This window comes from Jatropha curcas, chromosome 11, assembly GCF_041381405.1.
Source record: "Jatropha curcas cultivar XTBG-Jc1 chromosome 11, XTBG_Jcur_1.0, whole genome shotgun sequence".
NCBI lineage: Eukaryota > Viridiplantae > Streptophyta > Magnoliopsida > Malpighiales > Euphorbiaceae > Jatropha > Jatropha curcas.
In genome coordinates this window covers 4,382,583-4,399,034 of record NC_143161.1, presented here as the reverse complement: position 1 = coordinate 4,399,034, position 16,452 = coordinate 4,382,583, and the positions used below count along the sequence as shown (strand labels likewise).

The 16,452-nt window shown below is 33.3% G+C and overlaps 3 protein-coding genes across 4 annotated transcripts; 2 read left to right on the top strand and 1 right to left on the bottom strand.

Moving 5' to 3' along the window:
* Positions 1-1,816: 1,816 nt before the first annotated feature.
* RR14 (response regulator 14) lies at positions 1,817-7,574 on the bottom strand. 2 transcript variants are annotated; one of them, XM_089716397.1, is made up of 7 exons: positions 6,934-7,574; positions 5,963-6,115; positions 5,493-5,891; positions 5,251-5,327; positions 4,609-4,851; positions 2,599-3,753; positions 1,817-2,259 (listed from the first exon to the last, which is right to left on the bottom strand). In XM_089716397.1, the coding sequence occupies exons 1-6, from the start codon at positions 7,130-7,132 to the stop codon at positions 2,599-2,601; spliced, it is 2,226 nt and encodes a 741-aa protein (XP_089572523.1). In that variant the 5' UTR covers positions 7,133-7,574; the 3' UTR covers positions 1,817-2,259. The 2 variants fall into 2 exon arrangements, with proteins under 2 accessions (XP_089572523.1, XP_089572524.1); XM_089716398.1 differs by lacking the exon at positions 4,609-4,851 and having other exon boundaries at positions 6,934-7,569.
* Positions 7,575-9,144: 1,570 nt separating this feature from the next.
* Positions 9,145-10,096, top strand: LOC105634127 (uncharacterized). The gene is made up of 2 exons (XM_012216923.4): positions 9,145-9,526; positions 9,836-10,096. The coding sequence occupies exons 1-2, from the start codon at positions 9,203-9,205 to the stop codon at positions 10,013-10,015; spliced, it is 504 nt and encodes a 167-aa protein (XP_012072313.1). The 5' UTR covers positions 9,145-9,202; the 3' UTR covers positions 10,016-10,096.
* A 2,660-nt stretch (positions 10,097-12,756) lies between these two features.
* Positions 12,757-15,802, top strand: FKF1 (flavin-binding, kelch repeat, f box 1). Its single transcript, XM_012216922.4, has 2 exons — positions 12,757-13,135; positions 13,874-15,802. Exons 1-2 carry the CDS (start codon positions 12,885-12,887, stop codon positions 15,468-15,470), a joined length of 1,848 nt encoding a protein of 615 aa, XP_012072312.1. The 5' UTR covers positions 12,757-12,884; the 3' UTR covers positions 15,471-15,802.
* Positions 15,803-16,452: the final 650 nt, after the last annotated feature.

Below are 16,452 nucleotides of genomic sequence, written 5' to 3'. Positions count from 1 at the left end.
CAAATATTAGAAAATTTGGAGTAATTTTGCTAAACAGTAAGGATGAAGTACTAATTTCAACCAATTCTCAAGAATTTTATAGTAATTTATTTTTATACCTCCTTTAAATTATCCAAATATGTAAGTTAAAAGAACACTTCTAAAAGAAAAAAATAAAAAAGAAAGGCATTGCAAAGGGATAAAAGAACACTTTTATAGTAATTTATTCTCATTTCAATAAAAATTTATTTTTTATTGGTTTAATATATAAAGTTATGAATCAGTCTAGCTAAATCAATCCCAACAAAAACAATCAAATAAATATTTTTTTTTGAAACACTAAGCTGTTAAATTAATAATTATTGCCATGTGTTAATTTTAATTTAATGTATTATAAATATTGTACCATATAAACAACAAACTTCATTAAACTAATCAAATTAATAATTCAACCACCCAACATTTGTTTTATAAAAACATTAATTAAAGATTTAAATTCTGAGAACTCTCTTAAATAGAAATGAACCAAATGCCCTAAATAATAATGGATCAAACCGGATTTAGACGTAAGTGTTTTAGCATACTAAATCCACAACATTTGTTTTAGCATAAAGTTGCAAGCGTCTTGTTCCGGATTTAGATGCATAGTTTTCTCCGGTTGCCACGTGCTGCCACCAATAAATCCACATGCACCAGATACAAACATGATTTTATCTTATTATTTTATGATTTGAAATGTAGTTTAACTTGTCTAATGCCACATATAACTATTAAGTCATTGTAAGTTTATTAAGTTGAATAATCGAAATTTGATATTAAGAGCTGATTACTGAATAATTAAGAAATAGTTTAGTATCATTTTATAATTATATAAGTAATTTTTATCTTTTATCTAGTAAATCGTAAGGTTTATTAAATCAACTCTAAAGAAAGCTTTTTTATTCTGATTAGCTGAATAACACGAAACAAACTATCTACTGACACTTTTTTTTTTTTTTTACTGTTCTAGTGATTGACGATGAAAAAGGAAAATTTAAGGAGAAAGGAAGTCAGAAACCATGTACTCCATAATAAGAAAAAGGAATTAATACATTAACAATACTGCCATACAATTGTAGCTGGTCAACTTTTGGGGGCAGACTTGGTAGTTTATTTTTAACTGTGTAGCTGTTGGAAAGTTCTCGTATAAAGAAAATTAAGTATTGGGAAGACTTTTAAAACTTCTAGTAGCTAATAAGTCTATGAAGTCAAAACTGTTGTAATAAGACTCCACGGCATGGCATTTTCTTCTCGTTAATAATTATTTTTATAATATTTAATCAATTTAATTTTATATATTAAGAATCGTAAAATTTTTCATGAATAGTGAATTAAAGAGTTTGGTCAAAATTCTGAATCATAAACATGTAATACATGCACTTTTATTATTTTGTATCTAAGAAATATATTGACCTTAACATAATCATTGTTACTTTTGGCATTAGAGAATATCTATTTACTATTTTATAACAAGCAAATTTTAATAAAATTATAATATTTTATATTTTATTTTTCATGTTTGAGAAACAAGAGCCATAGATTAAATTTTAAGAACTTTAATGTTTAAATTAATTTCTATAATTTAAAAATTAATTTTATACCTTAAATTTATTTACATCAAATAGAATAAGTATCAACTGTGAACATAAGTTGGGTTTGTATTCTTGAAATTTTAGAGACATGGAAGCAATTCTCCAAACGGTAATCTCTTATTCTTCTAAAACCTAACACCATTCGGAGATCTCAGCTCCAAGTTAACCAGTTTTACATAGACTTCGCAGAGAACAGGATCTTGTAATTTATCAAGAAGGAAAAAGAACTGCAGTACTTCTTGAATAAATTGCAGAATATACACATATTAGCAATTTCATCATCATTCTACCTGAATAACTACACAGCTACATAGCAAGATGCCATCAAGTGGATTTCATTTCAAACTGTTGGAAATAACACAGATTATTTTCCTACAGACTAATTAGATAAGAAAATACCACTTACTGCATGTAGAGCTTTGCCCCAGCACTTCAATGGAAATAACACAGAATGGATATGTTTTTTTTTTTTCTTTTCAAAGTAATAGATACTGAGGAGGCTCCATAATGCACCCGAGAATGGTGCAGGAACTGGATATGTCCACAATAAATAATGGACTTCAACTTTGAATCCCTTCTGATGCGAAAAATCTGTACTTTCCTTCCTATGGCAATCAAGCAATTTGCCTCCACCCTCATAAATACAAGTCTGTTGTCAACCAAAAACTAGATTAGACAATCCAACTAAAATCACACACCATTAAGAAAAAAAAAAGTGCCTCAAATGAAATTGACAAACATGGTTATGTTCCAGCAAATCCAGTATACTGTTTAATTTTCAGAACCTGGAATTAAGTAGCTGAAACAAAGATCTAATCCCACTTAAACATGCAAAGCAAGTAGAAAATTAATTCAAAACCAGGTAGCCAAATCCAGTATACTGTTTAATTTTCAGAACCTGGAATTAAGTAGCTGAAACAAAGATCTAATCCCACTTAAACATGCAAAGCAAGTAGAAAATTAATTCAAAACCAGGTAGCCAACTTACCTATTCCGTGAAAACACTCATGAGATCATTAGGATGAAATTGCTGCAACACGGGCATCCCTATTCTTGCATTATCTGTGAAATCCAGATTTGGCTCCTGCTTCACTTTATTCCCATTGTTCTCCAAATAGACTTTTCCATGGCTCAAGTTGCTTATTGGTACTTCAAACTCATCCACCGCAAACCGGGTTGGAATACTAGTCCCTTTACCAACAAATCCAAGATTCCTAAGCGGTCCTTGATCAAGAACTTCACCCAACTTCGTGCCATAAGAACCCTGGAAGTCACAAATATTAGGAGCAAGCCCTGGCATATGTCTGGAAGCACCAAAGGTTGTGGTTGAATTTTGAACTTGCCGCGTGATGCCACTGTCTGCATTGACAGAGCATGATGATGTGGGAGATATAGAACCAGGGGCTGAATACCCACTGACTACACCTGTATTTTTTAGATCCCCGTCCCGTATGTGTCCAATATTTGTATTATTTGATTGAGAGGACAGAAGACTGTAATCAATAACAGCACCCCGGTTGAAGTTGCAATTCTGATTGATGGAAGCAGGACAATTTCCCGCCTGGAAACTGGCTGATGACTGAGAAGGGACAACAAGGCAGGATGGTTGCACATTGATTGAACGGCCAGTCTCTGGTATTGACTGCTGCTGTGGTTGCTGCTGCTGATGTAATATATCCATTAACATGTTCCCATTTTGAGTGGTGATACATCCAAGGTTGGTATTGGGCCCTACAGTGCCAAGGTTATTAGAAGGCCAGGCTCCAAATCCTGAAGCAACATCTTCAACGGATACAATATTTTTCGGAAAATGTTTGGAAATACTCGGTTGGCATTTTACTAATGGCTGCCCAAATGCCACACCATGTTCAACAGGAATACACTTGGGACCCTGTATGGATGCCTGTAAAAGAGCTGGTTGGTCCATTGTTGTAACTAAGCTACTTGTTGGTCGACCAAAAAGCTCGGCATGCAGTGCTGCTAATGTTTGTGGTGGAATCTGGCCCGAGGCAGCCAAAGCTTGTATGTCAAATCTTCCAAGTGAATTAAGTTTCCCATTTGAGTCCAAGGGACCACAAAATGTATTAGATATTCCACCTTGTTGAGCAACCCCACTTAGCCTCTTCAGATATAATCTAAATTTCTGCAAATTTATATCAGAATATTCAAATTACAGAATGTAAATACAATGAAAGACAATCTTGCATTGAGCTACTGAAACATAACATCATCCTTTCTATGAATACCAATTCAACATAGTGATATAAAAAATTCTACAGTTATCGGAGTATCATAGACCAAATGCATTTAGGAAATTTACAGGAATCAAAAAATCCATTGTGAGTCGCACTTAAAATTGAACTTCCAACTAATTGCATCTGAAATAATTTTACATCTAAAGGATATGATGCATAAAACTCAACAAATTTGCATAAAAATATAAGTGTCCACAAGTACTATTATAAGACCATATTTCACTATATAAATAGCATCAACATTTAGTAAGTAACAATATATGCCCTTCTTTATTTAAGATAGAGGTGAAGGGCAGATAGTAATTGGCCATTAGTCACACACCACTACCTTTGGGTACAGAACTGGAATACCAAAAGAAAGACGGTGAAAAGACAATGAAGCTACAAAGCTACAGTCTGAAGATTAAGAAAAGTAACAACCAGAAATGTATGCAATGTGATACAACCCAAAGGGAGTATCCTAAGAGGGAAGAATAAAAAAAAAAAAAAAAAAAAGAGAGAGGGGGATCCATACTGGATGCTGAGGAGAACAAAGTATGAGTTCCTTTGTTTCCAGGGAACTATATTTCTGAATATTACCACATGATGAGTGAAAGAAACAAAGTGTGATATATTGGTCATAGAATGAGTTCCTTTGCTTCCAGATAACTACACTTCTGAATATTACCACTTGATGAGTGAAAGAAACATGGAGGAACAGAAATCAATGAAGTAGCACGTTATTAAAGTAAAAGAAATAATACTGGATGCCTCAAACAGGGACTCTTCTTGGATGCTGGATCCACAATCATTAACAGAGTTAGAACCTCAGTTATACATCCTCCTCCTGCTATTGCAGCAAAGTATTGAAGACAAAAATCACAAAGGAACAACAAGACCAGAAGGGGGCGAGAAGATCCACTATCAAAATCTTTGCCCAAAAGTATTAGGGTATCTGAAGGTAGAGACGATCTCATAAGGGGGACTAATTGCTTTTCTTGCTCAACCTAAACATCCATCATAAACACCCAAAAAAAGAAGCATGTGAGAGCCAATACATCCATTAGCAGTTGGACTTTCCCAGCTATTTCACATAATAAATAACTTTACCAGTGGATGGCACTTAAGCAGGAGATCACATAAGCCATATGCGTTGTAGCATCACAAGGCACGTGCAAAAAAACTATTACCAGGCTGCTCTGCTAATCCATTGTTGTTTAACTTTGTATTTATTTACCTTTTTCTATGTTTTTTTTACTGATGAGTAAAAGGGTTATTCTTTCTATATTTCCATGTGATAACCCTAAGCAGCCTCCGATAGCTAACATAACATAATAACAAACAAACAAATAAATAAAAGAAGGAAAAATCAAAACAAAAAATGGTGATGTGAGTTAGAGCCAAACCTGCAAATGACTTGCAACATTTTCTCTAGTTAAACCAGGTACATTCATCAATTCTAGAATTCTCTTAGGTACAGCCTCTGAAATGATTGTCAAAAAATGTAATCAGCAAAAGGATACAATTGCCATTCACAACTGCTTCTGAGATAACACTATCAATTACAGAAGGATACAATTTCCTTCTCTAATAAAATTATAAGGTAACTTGAATAAAGAAATAAACAACAAAGTTGTAATGATCATACTATCAATTCCAAGCTGGTTTACGGCACTGACAAATTGTTGATGGAGCTCCACTGACCATACAACACGTGGTTTCTTTGATGTGGAAGGATCATCATTTTCCTGTTCAGCATCATCCTCGTCTTTAGGACTGCTCCTCTTTTTCTGACATTTCAAAAATCCTTCTGTTCCTTCATTAACAGAAGAAGCATGATCAGCATCATCATTTCCTCGTTTATGTCGATCATTATCCTCCAAGCTTCCGGAATGTTCATGTTCTTTATTTTCATGCCACTTTTTCCTAACAACATGTTGCCATATGTTCTTGAGCTCTTCCTCACGTATAGGTTTAATCAAATAATCACAAGCTCCATGTCTAATCCCCCTCATTACAGCACTTGTTCTTCCATCAGCAGACATCACTGCAGCAAAAATTAATTAATAGGTGCAAAATTTTGAGAATCTTTATGGCAAAGGAAGATAAACCACTCACTAATCACTGGCAGATCCATTTCAAGGCCAACTTGCTCAAGAAGTTTATATCCATCCATATCAGGCATATGAACATCACTTAGTACGACATCGTAGCAGCCTTTCCTTTCCCTTAGAAGATTCAAAGCTACTTTGGCCTGGGAGCAAGTTGTAACTGCAACCATTAAAAGAAAAAGGTAAACCTCTCCAAGTCCTACAGGAGACTATAAATAGGGTCACTGTCTTTTGCAAAAAAGGGTGAATCACACTTACACAAAAAGTACACAAGGTTAGCTTAAATTCACTCCCATAAGAATAATAAATTTTTTACTAATGGTTCTATTCACACTGACAGTAGATCTTCACAATTTCCTATCATAAATGGATATCTGTCGCATTTTTTAAAGATGTATTGCTTAATGCTGTAACTGTAAGTTAACGTTAAGAATAGGCAACATTATCACAAGTATGGCAGCAGATAGCAATGACAGCCTTGTTGTTCTCAAAGCGTCACTTTGCTTCAAATGGGATCACTGAAAGTAAATATCAACAGGCTTAACTGATTGTAACATGCAAAATTGTGGTTAATCACAGTTTCGTTTCAACCTAGACGTCCATTAACCTTCATTTCTTGCAAAAATTGACCTCTGACTACAAAGGCAATGTAGCCCGAACACATGTAATTTAAGAGGGGAAAATAACGAGTCTCACAATATCCAATAGATGAGGTTCCCAAATTCACACTATTCAGTAAATAAATTCATCATCTCTTTTAGACTATTTGTCAAAGAAAAACAGAGGGACATAAAAGTGCAGTATCATTCAATATAGACAAACTATTACATTTCGCCATTCTGCTCCAATTTTCTTCAAACAATACAAGATTGAGATCAAAATAGGTGTAACAAGTTACAAAAATAACGAATTGAGAAACTTTAACTAACAAATTAGAAAATCAGAAGACCAAAATATTAAGACGGAGAACACACTGACCGTTATAAAGACAACGCCGAAGCATCTGCTCGACAATCTTCAAGCAAGTAGTATCGTCATCCACAACCAAAACACGCAATCCGGCCGGAAACTGATCAGACGCAACTACATCTGCAGCAGCAGTAGCAGCACCTTTACAAGAGCCATAGCTGCTGGCAGTCGCACTCACACTGGACGCCACTCGCTGCAAAGCAGCCATAAATAGAAAACAACACAGAAACACAAATCACAGAACAATATCCACTGACACTCCCTGCCAAGTTAATCAAACCCTAATCACACTATCTAACAGTAAATTTTCAGCGATAAAAAGCTCGAATAGAGCATTTTGAGTACTCAAGCACATGAAATGAGACGAATTAAAAAGCTAGATCTGTAAAGAGAAACCCTAGCTTTTGGAAAAGGAAGAAAGGGGTGAATTAGGGAGAGGTATTAGAGCGAGATATTTGAGTAGTGATCCGTTAGAGAGTGAGAGAGAGATTTGGATAAATTGCGGGAATCTGTTGATGGAGAAGCGTTGAATTGGAGAGAAAAGAGTGTCAGATAACGCGAGAGAGAAGAAAATATACGACAATGGTTGCTTATTTTTTGTAGTTACAGGATTTATTAATTTTTATTTATTATCATTATTGTTATTATTAGAAGAGATAATTTTGAGGGGAATTTAAGGGAAAGATTAAATAATTGGAGCTTATAATGAAGAAGGAAGAGAAAAGGTTCGAAGTGGTCCCCTACCAGCAAAAAAAAGGAAATGGTTGTTTGGTTCGCGTGCCTTTTCTTTCCTCCGTGCACTCGTTATTGCCTTCTTCGTTGGCTCCTCCGAGCCTCGCATTCGCGCCACCGCGTCTTCTTTATCAAAATTAAACCATAATCAATTGTTTTCCGCTTCTAATTATAATCAAAACCATGTATCTATAATCGGATCGTACTCAAATATGCTTATAGTTATACTCGAGTTTTTTAATATTCAGTATCTGTCTAGTAAAATTAAATATATATCCTTCGAGATTGAATTATAAAATGGGTGAAGTTTTCAATTAAAAAAAATTATCAAGTTTTATTTAAAAAAAATAAAAATAAGCTTAGTACTTTTTTTTTTCTTTTAAGACCCATTGCGATAATTAATATATCTCATCTAAAAATACTGTGTTCAATAATTTTATGAATATTGATAATTTTATGAATATAGATAATCATTTTTTTTTAATTCAGAACACGTCAATTTTTTTTCCATAGTAAATATATTATAAATTTTCCTGTTGTTTATATTTTTCGAAATGATATAATTGCACAAATTATTACAATGGAGTTACTCCAGTTGTACTTTGTACTTGTCTCCATATCCGTTTGTCGACAAATATTTACAATCTGCAATTGGACTTCGACGACAATGACAAAGTCCCTAGACCGTTAGTCACGTTTCTTCAAACGACGAGTGGTGGTTCATCCGACGACAAGCATAACTCGGTCTTCTATTGATTTATATAACGAAACGACCATGAACACAACAAGAAGTAGAAAATGATAGGTTGATTGGTTCTCGTCCGCCGACAAATTGATAGAAGACAGCTAATTCAAGAGGGAAACCACCTATGGACTATGGTCCAGTAATAAATATATCCTTATAAAGAAAATTACAATATCAAAGCTAAAAATCATTGGAACTCTGGGCTCTGGGGTATCACCACTAGCTTCCATCATCCAAAGGAAAGGGCATCAATTACGTATTTTACATCTTTTTCTATGGACATATTAATCTTGTTAAATGCTAATCAAACAATGATTACTTGTAGACCATAATTTTTTATGATTTAAAAATATCTTAGTTGATCTTACTTAGCCACAGGCATGTTACATAGTAGTTATACTTTATTTGTATACAATCTGAACTACTATTCTAGTAATTAACATTGACGTCGTGAGAATTCAAATTTTAAATTTATATTTTAACGATATTTCAATTCAGTCAAATTAAATATTAAATCAAAACTGACCAAAATTAGAGGATTCTAAATTTCAAATCGATTTTAACTTTCTAACTGGAGATTGAATTTGTAATCTCATTTATACAGGATTGATATCGTTTAATGGTTCGTGCAATATCTTTATTGATATATCTTGTTATAAAAGTTTTTGAAACGTCTCAAGAAAAAAACAGTGAATACCACCTATAATAACGTTCACCAATCACCCAATTGACCTTATCTTATAATACCCCTTATCCAATCAAAACCAACATATTTGGGGTGTCTGGTGTATTTTATCGTCCATGCTGAAGCAAACGGGGAAATGGGTCTCCTTGTTACCAATTGTTTCAAAGCTAGACTCTGCCACTCCTTGCAGTACTCTATCTATAATCCCCACAATCAAAGTTCTAAAATTGAGCACGCAAGAAAGATTTTCAAGCATTCGCCGTAGTGCAAGGAGAAGATCAGTGAGATACGAGGAAGAAGATGAAGAAGATGGAGAAGAAGAGTATGGGCATAATGAGGAGATTGCAATGTTGGAATTGTACAGTCAGTCCTCAAGAGAAGAAGCACTTCTTGTGCATGCATTCGTGGATGACCAGGAAGTAGAAGTGCTCATCTTCAAGGTTCGCTTATTCAAATTTTCGGTTCCAATTTCCTCTTTTATCTTTGCTTTATTTATTATAGGCTCAAAAATTGTAATTTTTTTATAGGCTCAAAAGTTTGAGCTTGGCAATAAGTTCGAACAGATTATATTCCATTTACAACTAGAATTTCAATACTCCAATTTAAGAAATCAAAACCAAACCGGTCCTCTTGATTTCAGTTCCAAAAGCATCCACTAGAATTCGGTTCGCCCATCAGACATGGATTTGATTTGATTTCTATTGCTATTGAAAATGCAAGCTTATGTATTTATTGGTAATGAAATGCAGGGCTTCTCTTCGTGCTTAAGCTACAAGACTTCACCTGATCCATCAAGAAGTGTTCTGCCAGCCAGGGCAGTAATAAAATCCATAGACAGAATTAAGGGGCCTTTTGACCCCTCCAATATAGAGTATTTAGAGAAAGGCCTAACATGGGAGGCCTTCAAAACCCGTCTTGTCCCAACATGAGTACATCACTTGTAACAATTTGGGGCCATTGCTACAAACGAGTGGCCCTGATGTTCTGTAAAATTTTCAAATTTTCTTCTTCTTTCAGGGTTGTACAGCGTTTCAGGTTGTAGAGCGTAAGCGTGTTTTGCCGTTTAAGTAAATGTTTTTTAAAAATCGAGCTTATATTCTATTATCTTTATAAGAATTGGAAGGCTTATTATCTTAACTAATATGTTATTAGTTAAAATGAACTTTTTAGTATGATTTACTGATATCTATCTAATGGTGAAGAATCTTAATTTGAAAAATAAATTGTATATTCATTGAAAATATGATAATTTATGGACTAAAATGCAATCTACTTTAATGGTTATTTCGTAATGGACTCACGCATAAATTGCATCATTCCCTTTGATTAGGAAACCTTATGTGACAGTTTATTTATTTTAACTGATTAATAATATTAGACTTAATCTATTAAAAATTAAATTTCAAATCTTTTTAAATAAATGAGATAATGTGTGTGTAAAATTAACAGAATAAATTACAAATCAAAATTATTTATATTTTTTTTTTTTCCAAATGCTCCAAGCATTTAACTTAGCAGAAAACACATAAATACAAATTAATTGAAAGCATATGTTATATCTATATATCTATATACAATACTGAAGCAAAAAAATATTTCAAAAATATTAATGTGTCACTCTCTTCTTTCAGCTTTCTATTTTCCCTTTTTTACAAATTTTTGGACTTTTTTCCTTTTTTTTATTATGATTTTTCTTTGTTTCTAAAAATTTGATTGGTCATTAAAATATTTTTAAATTTATAAATTAACTTTTTATGATAATAATCAACATTTTTCGAAATTTTTATACAGGCCATTAAATTTTTTTTAATTTAAAAATTAATATTTTGTGATAATAACCAACATTTTTGAAATTTAATCTTATCTAGCTATATATTTTCCTTCTATTAAATCTTAATTTTTATTTGTATCTCTACACCTCCTGACTTTCTTCTACTATTGTTCTCATTTATAGTTTTTATTTGCTTTTTTTTTTTTACAGGACAGAGAAGAGTTGAACATAAAGAGCTCTCTATCAATCTGAATCTTAAATCATTTTCAGATTAGGTTTTCTTTTACCTTATTTCTTTCCTTTCTTTGAATTCTAAATAAAAAAACTAAAATTTATTTATAGGTTCCCTTTTAATCTTTGATCTTCTTTTATCATGATTTTTGTGAACTATTCTTTTCTCATGATTTAAGTTTTCATTTTTTTTCCCCCCTTCTGTTTTGCTTTGGGTCATTGCTTTTTTTTTTTTTTTTTTTCCAATTTCTGCTTTGAAGGGAGTGTTCTTTTTGGGTTATTAATATTACTATCATTTATTGGATATTAAAATTAATCAATATTTTATAGTTTATACAAAGGTAATATTATTATCATTTCTCACTTCTAAATAATTTTTTTAAATATATATAGATATATATGTTTACATAAATTCTAAACTATAAATATATTATTGCCAAACTTATAAATGTGGTTACATATAGGATGACAAAAATTTAATTAAATTTGCATTTTTATATAGAAATTATTATTCTCGAAAGGTAGTATGAAAATCTAAATATTGTACTTCACAATTATCACAATTATCTCTAGTATCTAAAACACTATTGTGCCATTTTTTTAAATATAATTGAAGGTTAAATAAAATCAATGGTAATTAAATTTTATATATAGCCATGTTAAGGAAAAACTTTCTTGTTATATGTGAAACAATCTCTTTTAAATATTATTTTTTCTTTTTTTAATGTTTTTTCCTTTTTATTTCTCTAATAATTTTAGTTAGTATTATATAATTAACAATCAAAAGTTCAAAAAAAAAAAAAAAAAGCAGAATAACTAACTGGTTTATGTAAGTAAATTAAAACTTGAAATAACGCATTTATAAGAAAAAAAGAAGACAAAGTAATTAATTTTAGTTTAATATAGTAACATAATAATTTTTATTTTGTTATTTTCCTTCAATTTTTAATTATTAAATAATTATTTTTAAACCATACTATAATTTAATAAAGATATTTACCATTTTAGCCCAGTTTGGTAAATGACTCAAATGATGGGTCCCGTTCCCGCCGCATCGCGACACAGATAAATATCTCCCCAACAAGATTGATAACGTGGATGCTTTCTATGGTGGCATGTTTAGGTCTAGATATTTTCATACTAGATATTTTTTGACACGTGCTCTGTCACTTATCTTACGTGGAGGCATGTTCTTATAACTAAGCCCTCCATTACCCTTTTAACTACCATTTTGCCATTCTTTAGTTTAGCTGTGCCTATATTCTGCCTACGCCTTGGTATTTTGCTTCGACCGAGGAATAGCGCGGAGTTTAACTATACTGTTTGTAGCAGACCAAGTTTATTGATGGTAAATTACTAAATTACGTTAATGTTCATTAAATTTTGAATTTAAATTTATTAAAATTTTATAATTTATTTTTAATATTTAAATTTTATTATTTTTATTTCAATGAGAAATTGCTCACTAAATATCTAACCTTAATATAGAGATTTTGAGAAAATATCATTGATAAATGATATACTATTTTTCTTTCACAATTATTGCTTCAATTAAAAATAATTATGAGATTATTCTAAAACAAAAAATTATGGGACGAAAACATAGACGGGCATTTTTGCAATTTAAGTGGATAAAAGGACCATTTCTCCAGAGACATTTTCAACCCAAAATATCTTCAGAAGCAGAACACTACAGCCCCCACACACTCCATTTTTTGATTTTTCTTTTTCTCTATTTCTTATACACAGACGAGAGAGAAACTTTTCGTCAAACAGAGAGAGACACAAATATACACATGTCGAACCATGACGAAGACGAGGAAGAGAAGGTTCAGAGCTCTGGTAAAAGGCTAAAATGCACAAAACCCGAAGATGAAGAAGGACAAAGCAAGCTTATATTTGAGTCAGGATTTTTCTTTTACCCAACTATGCCTAAATCTATTGTCGTCTGCGATGCACTCGAGCCCGATTTTCCTATCATTTATGTCAACAAGGTCTTTGAGATCTTAACTGGCTATCGTGCTGACGAGGTCCTCGGTCGTAACTGGTAACATTCAATTTCTTCTTTTCAATTACTTTTTTTTTCTTTTTTTTTTCGTCTTTATTTTGTTTTCCGAGAGAATGGAGGAAGAAACTGATTGGTGGTGATTTGGTTGGAATTATATGATGGATAATAAGATTTGGGCTGGCGGAAACTAATAATTATTTGATGGAGTCAAAGAAGGAAAAAAAAAAATCAGGAGGCAGCTTTTTATGGTTTATTTTTGTTATGTTTGGTTTCTGAGAAAATGTATGAAAATTGTACTGGGATTTGGAATGTGCTGAATGATGAGGTTGATGGCAGGTCGAATGGTATTGAATTTTCTGGTTTTTGATTATCGATTTCTGAATTGCTTGGGGAATTTATGCAACTGGCGTCATTTTGTTTCATTGTTTGCAGTTCTATAAATGGTTTTTCTTTTTTTGTTAGCTATAGTAGAAGGGTGGTTAGAGCAGTGATGGTGCGTTTAGCTTTGATAATTTAATGGTAGCAGTGAATAAAATCTGCAACTGCTTTATCCCGTCACTTTCCTATTGATAAATAGAAAAGGGCATTGATGCCATTCTTGAATCGTAGACAACAACAGCAGCTTTCTCCATACAAATATTTGATTGCTGCTATGTTCTATTCTTTTATTTTATATGATTGGAACCGTTATGCTTAGCATTTCTGTCATTGAATTATTTATCTTGAGAATTCTATGTTGTGGAGGATATATTGATCATTTTGGAATTCTCTTTTCAGTCGGTTCTTGCAATACAGGGATCCTCGGGCTCAAAGACGACATCCATTAGTAGATCCTGTTGTTGTTTCTGAAGTTAGAAGATGTCTCAAGGAAGGTGTTGAATTTCAAGGCGAGCTTCTCAATTTTCGAAAGGATGGCACTCCATTGGTAAACAGGCTAGGACTTGCACCCATACATGATGATGATGGGATTGTCACACATATTATAGGTATTCAGATGTTTTCAGAAGCAAAAATTGATCTGAACCGTGTGTCTTATCCAGTTTTCAAAGAGACTTGCAATCAGCCATGTGATCAATCCGCTAAATATTCTCATTTGAGTGGACAGCCACCATTTAATCAGCATCAAGAAATATGTGGGATACTTCAATTATCTGATGAAGTATTGGCTCACAACATTTTATCACGCTTGACCCCTAGGGATGTTGCATCCATTGGGTCTGTCTGTAGAAGAATCCGGCAGTTGACAAAAAATGAGCACCTGAGGAAGATGGTGTGCCAAAATGCATGGGGAAGAGAAGTCACTGGTGCATTGGAGTTGATGACTAAGAAGTTAGGCTGGGGGCGTCTGGCTAGAGAACTGACCACTCTTGAGGCTGTATGCTGGAGGAAACTGACAGTTAGAGGTGCAGTTGAGCCTTCTCGTTGCAATTTCAGTGCATGTGCGGCAGGGAATAGGCTTGTTTTGTTTGGAGGGGAAGGAGTTGATATGCAGCCAATGGATGATACATTTGTTCTTAATCTTGATGCTGCAAATCCAGAGTGGCAGCGGATAAGTGTAAAATCATCTCCACCGGGTCGCTGGGGCCACACTCTCTCCTGCATCAATGGTTCTTGGTTGGTGGTATTTGGAGGGTGTGGAAGGCAGGGGTTGCTCAATGATGTTTTTGTCCTGGACTTGGATGCCAAACAGCCCACGTGGAGGGAAGTTTCTGGTGGAACTCCTCCTCTACCTCGATCTTGGCACAGCTCTTGCACAATAGAAGGTTCTAAATTGGTTGTCTCAGGTGGATGCACAGATGCTGGGGTACTTCTGAGTGACACTTACCTATTGGATCTCACTACAGACAAGCCAATGTGGAGAGAGATTCCGACTTCTTGGGCTCCTCCATCACGATTAGGACATTCACTCTCAGTTTATGGTCGAACAAAAATTCTTATGTTTGGTGGCTTGGCTAAGAGTGGCCACTTGCGACTGAGATCAGGTGAGGCCTACACCATTGACTTAGAGGATGAAAAGCCACAGTGGAGGCAACTAGATTGTAATGCATTCACTGGCGTAGGCAGCCAGAGTCCAGTAGTTCCTCCCCCAAGACTTGATCATGTTGCTCTCACCATGCCTTGCGGGAGGATTATAATCTTTGGTGGTTCAATTGCCGGGCTGCATTCTCCTTCTCAGCTTTTCCTGCTGGATCCTTCTGAGGAGAAACCATCATGGAGGATTCTCAACGTTCCTGGTCAGCCACCTAAATTTGCTTGGGGCCATAGCACATGTGTGGTTGGAGGGACAAGGGTTCTGGTTTTGGGTGGGCACACTGGAGAGGAATGGATACTAAACGAATTGCACGAGTTGTGCTTAGCTAGCAGGCAAGATTGAGAACCATTGCTTGACAATGGGCCCTGCTCACACAATGAGCATATGCAGCTTTAGCTTCTGACGCTGCCAAAAACTTTTCTTTATGGCTTGTGCCACTTGAGGTTCTTTCTCTAATTGATCACTTCTTTTTATGTTGCTCCAGGCTACGTGTGTTCGTTGTGTTGTTGATAGTAGTACCACGCCTATGAAGACCTTAGGTTTCTTTGTTAATTTTAATTTTGCACATGAACATAGAATGTGAATTTGTATGTTTGGTTTGCCGTTGCTCATATTTATATATTGTTAAATATAAAGACTAGAAGATGAGAAATTTGATGTAGGTAATTTGTACATATTTAATGCCTCATTAGCTAATTTTGCTATCCGCTCTTCTCACCGTTCTTCTTCTTTATCCATCATCTTTACTATAAAACTTGCGTTATACCATGCTATGCATGGTTTAATATATAATTTTTTATTAATTTTAAATTTTCTCAATTATAATATTATTAATTTTATCATTGTAATATATTGTGAAATTTTATTTGAATTTGTTGCTTTATTTAACTAATCTTTTTTGAAAATGTAACTAAAGTCAACTAATCTAAACTATATCACAAAAGTTCAAACTTTGAAACTATTGTGTGAATTGCAATTTAAAAATTTTAAAATAAAATAAAATGTATTATAAAACTCTCCTTGTGAAAAACATATTCTAGCTATAGTTATTTAAAAACTATATTTAAAATATTGTTATATATATCATATTATCATCACATTTACTAAGCGATTTATTGTGTAAAATGTTTATTTAAATTAACTTTAAATGACTTGAATTGAAATCAAAACATTCGGTCATTTGTTTAATCAAATTTTTATTATTAATTTTTATTATTAATAATTTCAAATGATGATAAATTAAAAGATGCAATCCTATTCGGTTCTATGGTTATATATTTGTGCTATGCATAGATAATTTAATAAATATTGATTTTTAATATGT

Bases quoted from the DNA above. Each gene is read 5' to 3' on its own strand.
- RR14 (XM_089716397.1), bottom strand. From the start codon at position 7,132: ATGGCTGCTTTGCAGCGAGTGGCGTCCAGTGTGAGTGCGACTGCCAGC. The intron at 5,328-5,492 runs GTATGATCATTA...CAATCATTTCAG, and splicing joins AAACCAGCTTGGAATTGATA to AGGCTGTACCTAAGAGAATT. The intron at 3,754-4,608 runs GTATTATTTCTT...ATAAATTTGCAG, and splicing joins GTCCCTGTTTGAGGCATCCA to AAATTTAGATTATATCTGAA.
- LOC105634127 (XM_012216923.4), top strand. From the start codon at position 9,203: ATGCTGAAGCAAACGGGGAAATGGGTCTCCTTGTTACCAATTGTTTCA. The intron at 9,527-9,835 runs GTTCGCTTATTC...AATGAAATGCAG, and splicing joins TAGAAGTGCTCATCTTCAAG to GGCTTCTCTTCGTGCTTAAG.
- FKF1 (XM_012216922.4), top strand. From the start codon at position 12,885: ATGTCGAACCATGACGAAGACGAGGAAGAGAAGGTTCAGAGCTCTGGT. The intron at 13,136-13,873 runs GTAACATTCAAT...TTCTCTTTTCAG, and splicing joins GAGGTCCTCGGTCGTAACTG to TCGGTTCTTGCAATACAGGG.